The sequence below is a fragment of the Eptatretus burgeri genome, chromosome 11, assembly GCF_056783735.1.
Source record: "Eptatretus burgeri isolate ZD-2024b chromosome 11, Ebu_testis_v1, whole genome shotgun sequence".
Lineage (NCBI taxonomy): Eukaryota > Metazoa > Chordata > Myxini > Myxiniformes > Myxinidae > Eptatretus > Eptatretus burgeri.
Window position 1 is genome coordinate 67963820 of NC_140971.1, and position 13243 is coordinate 67977062.

Below are 13243 nucleotides of genomic sequence, written 5' to 3' on the forward strand. Positions count from 1 at the left end.
TTTAAGGGTAGAGGTTGGATTGATCAATCTACCATTAATGTGAGGGCTTTTATTATTGCTGTACTTTAATTTGAACATCGCTATTGCGATAGCACAACAGGGGTAGCAATAACGTTTAAAGGTTACTGCAAGGTGAGAATAATTGGTATGAATAATTCAAGTAATAACTAAGGGATCAAACATGAGGAAGCATGGGAGTGAAGGGCAAGTGTGCTTCATATGCTTCACCATTGTCATTCTCTGTACGCATGAGCTGGCAACAACCATTATCAAGGCACACGGCCAAGGATGGACAGTCTGGTTCAAAGAAACCCCATCGTCCATAATACCACTGCAAGCTCACGATTCTCGCTATTTCTGTCCTTCCAACCATGCATTGCAGCTCCATCTTGGCCTGTCATCCAGAGAAGAAGAGTGAAAGAAAGCTGATTGGGGACCAAAATTTATCATTATGAGACAACTGTGGCTACCCTATCATTTCAGAATGAGTAATAGATCTGACAGGCTGTACATCAATAAAGATTTGCAGTATGCCTGTCACAAATTATTTACAAGTGACTGTTAGGCGTGTGTCATGTTCTGTGCATTGTTCAATGATTTTATAGCTATGATTCAATGTGGAACGAATTGTTTTTTTGGGTGGAACATAATGTTTTTGAGGCTAGATGACAATTGTAAGTGTAGAGTGATGTTAAAATGTGATAAGCGTTCATGTAAGAAATTTGATTTCAAGCTGCATGGAAAGATTGCGAGTGTTTGGGAAATTTCTGGTGTTTCAGGATCTTGAACCATCTCACATTAATGAGCATTTTCTCAAGGAATCTTGGTAGAGAACCATATCATACTTAAGTTGTTTCGAGAGAGATAGGCTTTCACCAATGTTCCTGGACAAAGTATGAAGTATATAAATCATGGTAAAGCAGAGTGAGATAAAGTGTAGAAAACAAACCAGTCAACATTTGATTTGTGCAGTGCCATGTCAGTGGCACTTTGTGTTTTATCCTTTGAATAAACTCAATTTTAGACATCGATCAATGAAAGAATCTTGTTTTGTGAGAATGTCTAAAGAAAAGAAAATAAAATATAATAAAATAAAAACTAGAGCTCATAGAACATAATACCCCACACAGTGTTACTTAAATTTTAATAAAACAATGATTTTAACAATCGTTTTTTTTAAATCTGAAAGTTTAGTGCTATTGAAGTAGTCCAGAAGCAGTCCCGAACACCACCCTTACACACAACCCCGTTGACCTTTAATTACCCTCCACGGAGGAGAGGGTATTGCATTTAGGTCCATTTGTTAACTTGCCAAAACGAAGTTTTTGCAAGATATGTTAGTCAGCTTGCATGTTTTTTTTTTTTGTTTTTTTTTGTCTGTAATCACGTATCGATCACTCTGCAGAGCACAGTTATCATTGGAAATTTTCGTAACTTCGCATATCAGAGTCCTATCGAGGTCCCTTTCAGCGCATAAAATTTTCAAGGTCAAGGTCACTTTGTCGCAAATCAGGGGAGTCGACAAAACCCTTATTTTTTGAGTAATTTCGATCGGATCGTCTTCAAACTTCATGGGAATATAGTTCATGGTCTGGCGCTCAGCTGATTAATTTTTGGTGGCGATCGGCCTTGACCTTCATGGTTCGTGCCTGAGGTCAAACATTTGACCCCAAGGTCAAATTTTCAAGTTTTAGGAACCATATCGTGTAGTACCTCAAATTTGAACACCTTGATGAGTGCTTTCTAGATATGTCAAGCTTGAGACATTATGACGTCATTTGGTGACGCTATGAGGCAAACGCATATTTTTCATGGTTACTCTGTAGAACGATTCTCATCGGAATCTCTCGTAGGCAGATATTCCTCAAGGAGTCGCTCCTGGTGGATAGCAGCTCTGTTCACCTCAGTGTGACCTTAAAGAAGTCACACGTGGTCACCTTTTGGCAAGATGGTTTTTTATTTGTTTGTCTGTTTGTTTGTCTGCACAGAACTTTAGTGTTTTTCCTCTGCAACCGCTTGTCAGATTGACACAAAATTTTCACCACAAAATTTCTACTCATGTAGAATGTTTCAATGATAATAATCATAATGGCATCGATCACGGGGTGTGGCAGCCATGTTGGGGAAAAAGGAAAAACTTTGGACCTCTATCTCCAAAACTACACCAAGGGAAAAAATTGAAACTTGGCACATAGTCCTCGTGAGGAATGAGTGCGATTTCTTTTGGATGTCATAGGTGCCTTCATTATGATGTCATAATTGCATACATAGAACAGTACGAAAAAATTTTAGGGTCATCTTGGGATAAATCAGACAACAGAAAAAAATTGATCATCGGTCATGTTATTTGGCAGCCTTTTTTTTCCACCCGAAAATAAATTCTCTCAAACAGCTGAACAGATGGAGGCATAACTTCACAGATATAACTGCCTATGCATGAGGAACGAAACGTTCACACATATGATGCCTTAGATCACATGGTTTGGCAGCTACATTCGATTTACCCTCAAACCTGTAAAAAAAAATCTTCTTCTCCAAAACGGCTGGACAGATCGAGAGGAAACTTCACACAAATGTTCCCAAGCCTTGGGGATACCAGGGTATTCCCAAAAATAGGACCACCCGTCCTGAAGCTCACCTGGATCAGGAGCAACAGTCACTCAAGCCCCCCACAAACCCCCTTTTAGACCCTGATTTTTTATAATGCCGTGAACAAACTTTGGTATATCAAGGGTGATGAAGGTTGCGGTCAAGTTTCATTGAAATCATGTGTGTAGTTCGGAGAAGAGAGCAAATACCTATTTTGGGGGTAAGAAACCCCCCCCCTCCCGTAGACTCCCCTCATGAGCACAGATTTCGATGCAGTCAATATACTTTGGTACATCACGGGTGGAGAATATTATGGTCAAGGTTCATCAAAATAGTGTGTGTAGTTACTGAGGAGAGAGCAAATACCTATTTTGGGGGACAAACCCCCCTGTAGACCCCCTTAATGAGCGCAGATTTTGATGCGGTCGATACACCTTGGTACAACATGTGTGATGAAGATTGTGGTCAAGTTTCTTCGAAATTGTGTGTCGTTTTGGAAAAGATAGCAAATACCTATTTTAGGGGGATCAAAATAACACCCTGTAGACCCCCCTAATGAGCACAGATTTTGAAGCGGTCAATAAACCTTCATTATGCATCAGACATGAAGCTTGTGCCAAGTTTCCTCAAAATCGTGTGTTCGGTTCAAGTGCTAATAACTGAAATGTTTACGGACTGACTCACTCACTCACTCACTCACCTCACTCACCGACAGACACTACTTGATCACATAGCTCACCTGACTAATGCCCAGGTGAGCTAATAATTTATAGGTCACATGGTCAGACAGCCCTATTGGATAGAGCGGAAATTGAGAAAAAAAATTCACCCCTGAACTGCTTCATCAATCGACGTGAAACTTTACAATTATGATCTCGTAGTGATGGGGAATATATTATTTAAATTTCAACCTCATCGGATGCAGAGTCTGGCAGGAAGAATCATTTAATTTTTGATCTGGGGGATTTTTGGGGGGTTTTTTTAAAATAAGGCTCACTGCTGTTCTTTGATGGGTTTGAAGGTGGTGGAGTCGCAGTTGAAACCCGAATCCTATCGAGGTTCCTCCTGATATCTTCATCTTTACTTTTTGCTTATCGGGGTTCCTTCTGATGACTCCAATGCAGGACTGTACCGATTTGGTCTTCCATTTGATTTGAACTGAATTTATTTTAATCCCATTCTGAATTCAATTAAATAACAATATATGTCATGGGTCAGGGTCACATGTTCGATCAAAGCGGGGTTGTATCAAAGCGGGACATCTTGGTACCCGGTCATCACTGTTATAAAGTGGTGGTTCTAGTCATGTCTGTTATTAATTACATAACGCACCAGTACACAAACACCACACAAAATACACTACACAAAACTACACAAACACCACACACAACAAGTCCTGGCAAGGGTCTGCAATCTGTGATTGCTCGTTTTGGGTTTTTTGGGGGGTTTTTTTTCTTTGTTTTTTTGCACGGTCTCGGCTCATGGAAGAGTGAGTGATTGCACATAACAAATCAGGACACAACATAACAAAGGGAACAGCAGGAGAAAGGGAAAACACCAACAGCAGGGCGGAAGGAGAAGGTCGACAGAAACGGACAAACAAGGTATGTAGGTAGTGATGAGGGGTAAGGGAGAATGCAAAGGGTGGACAATATGGATACATAAGCCAAATTGTGGTTGAACAGTTTGTGATTTTGTCAAGGTCTGAGGAGAGGGAAGAGGCTGTTGCCTATCTATCAGAAGGATGCGATATGTCATGGCAGAGAGTGGAGTCATCAGTACAGAGATAAAGAGGATTTTCCAGAGAGCCAGTGAGATCATTGATGAAGATTATGAATAATATGGGGCCGAGAACACTGCCTTGGGGTACTCCTGCCTTGACAGGGAGAGGAGATGAAAGGGTTCCGTTGAGAGGCACATGTTGTCTAAGAGAGTGGAGAAAGTCAGGAATCCAAGAGCGGGGTTGTATCAAAGTGGGACATCTTTGTACCCAGTGATCATTGTTATAATCTCTGTATGATCACCACCGTTATCCAGGTGATGAAGTACATACTGAGTGATGAAGGAAGACAAACCAAAAATAAAAATGTTGGCCTTGGATTCCATAAGCAGACAGTTTGGAGAGTCAGGCAGGATGCCAGACTGTATCAAAAGCCCGAGATATGTCCAGAGAGATAGTCCTGATCTCATGTCTGATATTGAGGGCCTCAACCATTGTTGGGAGAGTTAAAGCAGCATGCCCTTAGGTGGAGTGACCAGGTCTGAATCCGCATTGATGATCAAAGTCCTAAGATGAGGCTGTTGGAGAAAAGGAATGAATTTATGTCAACTGCGATGATGGATTCCATGACCTTGCTGATGATTGGAAGTACAGTAAGCAAATTGGGCTGTAGTTAAATGGGTCCATTTTCGCAAATTTTTATGTCATGCTGTGATGTTGGCCGATTTCCATTTTCCCAGGTAGATATAGGAGACCTGTCCTGAAGTGCAAAAAAAATAAAGAACGCGAATACGCAAAGCGCGAATGTCCAAGCAGGTCACACTTTATGACCTGCGAATGTGTCCTCCATCACGTCCTTAAAAACAGTAAGTTTCGTGTTTGGAATCACTTTCAATTTTGTTTCAGTGCCAGGCAGGCAGAGTAAATCTCACTCCTTTGTGCATGTATGATCGGGACTAATTCTGAAATAAATTACAGTAAAACGAAAGACTTCTCTTCCTATTCATGTTCCAATTTGTGTTCAAAATATAACATTCAATTCAAATAAGCTGTTCCTCAATCATAAACTGATAAGATAGACAGACAGACCACTTGCTTAACCCTACCTTTTGCATCGCGTGCATGGAGAATTAACCAAACAACAACAAAAAACATCTGAACACAATCTATAAACTTTAGCAAATGTGCTCAGAAATATTTGTGCCTGTTGTATTTTCAATTTTTAAAGCCGTGTGGAACAACTGTGCAATGCAATGAGAAAAATCAAACACCACTGAAAAATATTGAGGGCCCACGAAATGAACAACGTTTTAAATTATTATCACACTTCAATCATTTTAACTCGCAGAGCAGAGATCTCACCAGGAAGTTACCACTGCTATCGGATATGTGGACATCTCCTGAAGACAAACCAAAAATAAGTTTGCATCCATCTGGGGACCAAGCCACTTGAGTAAACTGCATACCTTTCATCCGATTCCCCCAGATACGGTTTCCTGCAGCAGCAGAAAAAAAAATTAACAAAATAAAGATGTAAAAATAAGAAATCAATAAGAAAATAAATAGGGGCAATACCACTGGGCACTCACCTGGTAGCGGCTGGATAAGAAAACCAGGCAACCACTGGTGGGCATGGATGACCAACAAAATATGTAACAGAGAAGAAAGTAAATACCTATGGATTTTTTTTTAATGCTGTGAACAAACTTTGGTACATCACAGGTGATGAAGGTTGTAGTCAAGCTTCATTGGAATTGTTTGTGTACTTTCAGAGAAGAAAGCAAACACCTGTTTCGGGGGCAACCCCCATACACTCCCTTGGAGCCCAATTTTTTTTTAATGCAGTCAACAAACTTTTATACAACACGGGTGGTGAAGGTTGTGGTCAAGTTGTGATCACACTTTATGTGTGTGAAATCGAAACTCACACATCGAAATTGTGTGGAAATTTCAGAGAAGTAAAGTGAGGCCACTTCCGGTCAATTATAATTATGTCCAATCCTTTCCTTCAATTCATGGCGCGGATCAGGGTTGACACCGTGCACACTACCGCCTGTGATAAAATAACCGCGAGCACGATGGCAGACATGAGCACAGCCCCGTAATAAATAACCACATGTACAATAGCAGACCAGCGCGCACTGTATGGGGCATGCATAGCGCATCTCTTCATTTGGGTCTGCGCATGGGGTTACAATAACGTCTTACCGTCGGTCTTCGCTCACCACAACGGCCACAAATGTCTCCCGCAGACGGCAGACATCCTCCCGCACCTCCGCCTCGATACAGTTGCTACCAAGCAGAGGCATGCTGTACGGCCCGGATCGCTGGGGCCGCAAGGTGTACAGACAAAAGCAAGCACATTGACCAGTGCTATCCGCGGGTCGCCGGGGGTGCCCCGGCGGGCATGCGGGGCCGACGCGACCCTCGGCTGGTTGCCGTGGCACGACGTGGGAGTTCGGTGCAAGGCGATTCATATCACGGGGTTCGGAGCGAGACGATTCCGCAGCTAAGCTATGGCTAGCCGGATGTACAGTGATGCCGCTTCCAGTAATAGCGGCTGGGCCATGCGGTTGCCAGGGCCCAATCAGAGCGCCTGATTCGGGTGACGACACATCGCTTCAGGGTGGCGCCCCGCCCTGCACCGCAGGGTCGATAAAGGATGCATCACGAGGTCATCTGCGGTTCCTGCTCTTCTCTCAACTCCGCCTTCTCCACCCATCCGCCTGCTGCTGGCACTCTGCCCACTCGCCTGCTGACTCCGCCCTTCTTCACCGACTCGCTGCTGACTCCGCCTTCTTCACCACCTCATCGCTGACTCACCTGATCCTGTCTGCCACTCAGCCCACTCACTCTCGACTCCCCCTTCTCCACCCACACGCCGCTGTCTCCACTGAAAGTCCCTGCCTCACACCTGATGGTCGCGCCCCTTCTCTGGATAGCCAAGCAAGAGACGACGTGCGAACTGTCAAGGAAGGCTTGTCCAGCGGAGCATTCCCCCAAAACGTACTGGGTGGCGCGGTTGTTCAATCGTGCAAAGTATTACAAGACCGTTAGCCACATCTCCTCTCCTTTTTCTTCTCATTACCTCCTCTTCATCAGGGTGTGTGTGTGTGTGTGTGTGTGTGTGTGTGTGTGTGTGTGTGTGTGTGTGTGTGTGTGTGTGTGTGTGTGTGTGTGTGTGTGTGTGTGTGTGTGTGTGTGTGTCACGGCACCTGTCTTCGCTTAAGTTAAGATTGCAGAAGAATTATATTGGGATAGGTCTGCTCTGTGTCTGCTTTTGTAAGTTGCTTGTTTTATTGTCGCACCTCACATTTCTTGCTATCTCTACTTATAGTCCAGCAGCCATTTCTCATATGAGGCCAAATAAGGAAATTCGTTCAACACCCCCTACAGAAAAGGTTTGACTTGACAGGGTGGTAGAATAGACCCTATAGAACACCTTGAGGTAGTATGTGGTTTCAAATTGTGGTATCATTAAAATTCTACAGGCCATAATACATACCAAAGGTACTTACCAAGAGGGTCACTGTGGACTAGCAAAATTTAGGGGGAGGGGTAACGTAAACGTGAATATCTTTGTCTAGACTCAACCAATTTTCAATATTGAGTTATCATTGGCTTCCTATTATAATTCTCTATCAGAGCATGTGCAGTTATTTGAAAATGGCCTTTGCCATGGCATCACCAAAGCTAAAATATCACACTAATTCAAACTTTTTGACATTTTTAATTGTGTTCTCATATGAAGGTGAACGGTGTTTCTCAATTACTACTGGTATGTATCCATTTTGGAAATCAAACGCTTAAGAAAGTATTGTTCTGCAGAAATTCATATACATACAGAGGCACGCATAAAGAAAACTGCAACTGTTATTTTTAGCGTTCGTCTTTTACTAGTGTATAGCAACACGGAAGCACATACATCAGAGCCGAGCATAATAGTTGTCTTTGGCAACATGGAAGTACATTAGTGAAAGCCGAGTATAATAGTTGTCTCTGGCAGCAAGGAAGCTACTCATTCATCATAGTGGATGGTAATAGTTATCATCGTCAACACTGGGAGCTGTGCATGACAACACAGAAGCACATTAGTGAGAGCGAATCATAATAGTTGTGCATGGTTGCACGGAAGCACATTCGTCAAGAGCGGTTTGTAATATTTGTGTCTGGCAACAAGGAATCGCATTCGCCATGGAAGCATGAAGATGTCATCTGTTGTAACTTTTAGTCAGCGTCTTCTTCACCACTGGATTCAAAGATTGTTCTTGGATTTTCACAAGTTTCTTCGGCCATACATGCACATGCTTCTGTGCATGGCATGTGGTTGGTTCTGCATGTGCAGTCGGCTCGGAGACATAGAGACTTCTTGCAGTGACAGACAGTCAGCTCCGGAAGACCCCGTGGTGCTGGATCTTTGGTCATGAGCACAGGCTGCAGGGCACCATCCCGAATTTTCCAGCCATGCCCAGCTGCTGGTGGAAGGCTCTGTGTAGGCTCCAATGCTCTCTCCCATACATAGGCCTGATAATTTCCTCACTTCATATGTTGCTGTAAGCTGTCGAATGAAGGGGGGAGATTTTCATTTCTTTGTCCCTTTTGACAGAACTGCCAGTATCTCACATTGTTCACTTTACTCCCAGCCCCCTTGGTTGTTGAGTACATTGAACATATGAAGGCTTCGCATGCTTCTGAAGTGCTGTTGCTGAGCTTGGGTTCTTCTCCAAGCTGTCCCAGAATGGTCTGATGCTCTTTACTGTCAAGTAATACATTGAAACCCTTTTTCTTGCCGAGTCCTGAGAGTGCACTGTTTGAATCGCACCCAGTGAGTGCGTGGAAGCCGAGTAAAGCATTACACAGCTCAGGTCCTAGTTTGTGTGCCAAGCTGTGGATAGGAATATACCGAGCTTTATCCTTGATCCCAGTCTAAAACCACAGCTCCCAACACTGGAGTTTTCTGTAGTGTGTGGTGCAGAGGACAGCCATATCTGTGTCAGGTGATTGAATCACAATCCTGTAGTGATAATGAGAGGCATGTTTTTCATGTAGCAATATTCGTGTGTCTGCCTCTTCATGATCTGACTTGAGGGGAACCAGTTCTTCGCAGTGCCCTCTGATGACTAGCACAGACTTCTGCGGGTTCTTGAAACCACCACCGATGACTAGGTGTTGACCATCAAGCAGAGTGTCTACCCCCATGTGGCACCATGTGTCTGCCAAGAAGGCACACAAGTTGACTTTGTTTTCTACATTTCCAATGTATTTGATCCACTGCTTTGGAATAGGAGTGGCTGGCCCTTGTATTGTCACCTCTAAGGCTGCAGATGTTCCTCGTTTCTCTCGCTCCCCAGCTTTGATTGAGAGGCTGGAGTACCGGTCGAAGACAACATCAACCCGCTGATAGTCCAGCAGCCATTTCTCATATGAGGCCAAATAAGGAAATTCGTTCAACACCCCCTACAGAAAAGGTTTGACTTGACAACTTAGTATGCTCTAAAAGATGCCTAAAATATTTTTTAAAAAGCTCATATTTGATTTGTTTGTGATTTTTACCTCTTGTGGTTGTACAGTTGAATGAATATCGACATTTCTGTACATATTCTGAAAGATAATTATAATACGAAGCCAATGATAACTCAATATTGAAAATTGGTTGAGTCTCGACAAAGATATTCACGTTTACGTTACCCCTCCCCTAAATTTTGCTAGCCCACAGTGACCCTCTTGGTAAGTACCCTTGGTATGTATAATGGCCTGTAGAATTTTAATGATACCACAATTTGAAACCACATACTACCTGGAGGTGTTCTATAGGGTCTATTATACCACCCTGTCAAGTCAAACCTTTTCTGTAGGGAGTGTTCAATGATTTCATTTTTTTCAGGTCCTTGCTCCTGGACTATTACACACAACAATAAACTACCTTCAATGTGCCACATATTTTTCCTCGCCTGCCTGTAATAAGTCCTTTTGTAGAAATGTTCCCAGCTTGTTTTTGTTTTTTTTTCTTTCATTGATCCAGCATGGTCCGTATCCTAGCCTAGCCAGGACTTTATTCCAAACGATTCATTCCTTTTAGTCAGTATGTCCTTGGCAGTGTCGCTTGGCTGCATCCGATCCGGTAAGGTCATCCAGTTCGGCCAAGGCGTACCGATGACGTGTGTCCCCCAGTAATTAGGTCACGTGATTATTTTTAGGTAACCGGATAAACTGTAGACGGAGGACCCTAAGTCACGTGGTTGAGCTATTGGCGTTCATGGTCGGTCAGCGACCCGCCGCGCCACAAAGTTATCCGTGTGCGACGGCCTGCGATTCCGGGGAGTCTGGTAGGAACCCAAGATAGCTTCCCTCCCTCGTGGTCTTCTCACCCAGACCCGCAACAATATTGAGGACGTAACTAACGATTTTATCAGTCTTGACAAAGAAGAATGAAAAAGAACATTCAAAATAAACTGATCCGCCACTTTGTGCCCACCCTGTACATTGTCATCCAGCACATCTGGATAATAGAATTTGAGTTGTTTTTAACTGGCCTGTAACGTAGTTCTGGGGAGCTTATGGGATGACATGTCGTCAGTCCGTCCGTCCGTCCGTCAACACTTGCAACTTCTTCTCTGAAATACACACACAATTTCGATGAAAGTTGACCACAACCTTCACCACCCGTGTTGTATGAACGTTTGTTGACTGCTTTAAAAAATATCAGGCTCCAAGGGAGTGTATGGGGGTTGCCCCCAAAACAGGTGTTTGCTTTCTTCTCTGAAAGTACACAAACAATTCCAATGACCACAATTCCACAAAGATATGACCGGAAGCGGCTTCACTGTACATCCGGCCCGCCATAGCTGAGCTGCGGAATCATCTCACTCCAAACCCCGTGATATGTGGCGGTTATTTTATCACAGGCGGTAGTGTGCGCGGTGTGAACCCCGATCCTCGCCATGAATTGAAGGAAAGGATTGGATATAATTATTAGATGTAGATTTGGGTTGAAAAGAGTGTGCCGCATACGTCCTGTACGGCGTTGGGTGTTTATTGTTTGGCTCTCCTGTCGGCCTCCTGAACAGTGGGTGGAGATTATCACTGTGCTGCACACGTTCTGTGCAGTCGAGTGGTGGTGGTTGTCTGTTTCTTTTGGTCTTCTGCGAGGATGCATTCTTACAGTGAAGGGAGTGGCTGCAGGTTTTAGAGGCAGCCGTCTGAGTGCAATGCCTGCTTTGATTTATTTCAGGAATATGAGGAAAAGAGTAGGAATGGAGTTAGAGATATAATCAGACCTAACTATGAGATCCACACAACGCACTTTGTCCTGTTTGACCCATTCGACTTGAGGGAAGGGTCTAACTGTATGTATATTAATGAAATAACTGTCTGGGAACCATTGTATGATGGATGCCATTGCCTTTGAGGGATGCGGTGTCCAGAACCGCAACAATATATATGATTAATAATCTTTTTTTTAGTTTTTCAGGATGTGTAATCAAAATCCATACAATATTGAAGAGAGGCTTGTCGCCTCAGTGTGGATGCATGAATGAACGCGGACAAAATAGAGTGTCTCAGACATCAGGCGTGCGTTTAATGAACGTTTTGGAAAGGATGCTCCAACGCCAAAGATTTTGTGAGAATGGGAAGATAAAGCCTTAACAACAGGTTGTATTATTGATGCACCACAAAGTTGTTGATCTGCATCCCACTTGGAACATGTTCTGATTCTTTGGATCTCCATTGATCAATCTCCAAAGAAGTTAACCCACAAGCTCTAGGCTGACCTGTGCATCCCCAGAAGCACGATGTAGAAAGTTATGAAACAAGATATTCAAGTGTGTTTGGATAACGGTGGTGATCATACAGACAAATATAATTGCATGTTATCAAATTGATACCCCACTTTGTGGCCACCCTGTAGATTCTAATTTTTCAGATAGTCCATAATACCCGTTTTGTTGGTGGGCAGATCCACCCAGATCCAACAGAAATTATCTGATAGGGTTGTTAAGTTTACTTTGGGGTGATATGATATTGCCTGGCAAACATAAATCCATCCATTCCATCCATTCAGACAATTCTCTGTGCAGAATGTTGGTGCTGCCTAAGCAGTCTGCTGTGCTATTGGGCAAAATCCTAGACAGGTTGCCACTCCGACACAGGATACCAGCAAGCTGGTACTCATTTTTTCCGATCTTGGAAGGATGACAGGATGAGTCAACCCCACCTGGTATTAAGTTAACAGCCAAGCAGGATTTGAACTCAAGACCCTATAATCCCAAGCCCACCACTCGAGCCATTAAGCCAACACCAGGTATAAACATAAATCTCAGGGAAAAATTCCTCATTTAAATCGAGGATGGAGTATGAAGGATTTACTTGCATGGGTTGAGTTGGGTACTAACCACCTCTCTCCTACCTATCATTGAAATAAAAAACAAGAAATTATGGAAGAAAATGTAAAAAAAATTCTTAAGTACCGATTTGCACAAATATTATTTGCAGCAAATAATATAAAACTGCTTAATCATTTGCTCGATCGATTTTTTTTTTGTAAAAAAAAAATCATCAAATTGGATTCCTATTATGAATTTCAGAATGTGGCAAAAATAACAGGCAATTGTGCATTGCTAATTTATCTGTGCAGCAAGAGGCTTCCATCCACATCAGGAAAGCATCTCACCGTCCACAGAACCAACGATGATGGTGCCGTCTTCATAGACAATGCAGATTTTTTGCCCATCGGAGTTCCAGCACATACCACCCACCACAGAGCCGCTGTGTCGATTGACCATTTCCTCGAGCCATTGACCTACAAACGATGAAAAGGTTTGAATTTGAGGCATTTAAGGTCAAGGGGTTTTGTGAAAAGGTAAAACAGGAAAAAAACCCATAAACCAAAACCTAAAAGTTGTTAGACATGCCCATCAGTAAAGTACCAGAATC

General features: G+C 43.1%; 1 protein-coding gene across 6 annotated transcripts in view; it reads right to left on the bottom strand.

Moving 5' to 3' along the window:
* Nucleotides 1–13243, bottom strand: part of WDR35 (WD repeat domain 35) — a 152663-nt gene that overhangs the window by 94380 nt on the left and 45040 nt on the right. For 5 of the 6 annotated variants that reach the window (XR_015049426.1, XM_085846760.1, XM_085846759.1 and 2 more), the window contains exons 5-7: nt 12981–13109; nt 5672–5805; nt 229–394 (exon numbers count right to left, since the gene is read on the bottom strand). Coding sequence is in view for 5 of the 6 variants with exons in the window: in XM_085846760.1 (XP_085702886.1) it covers nt 229–394; nt 5672–5805; nt 12981–13109 (429 nt within the window). In the remaining variant the exon portion in view is untranslated. The remainder of the gene's footprint in view (nt 1–228; nt 395–5671; nt 5806–12980; nt 13110–13243) is intronic. The other variant, XM_085846762.1, reaches the window with a different exon arrangement.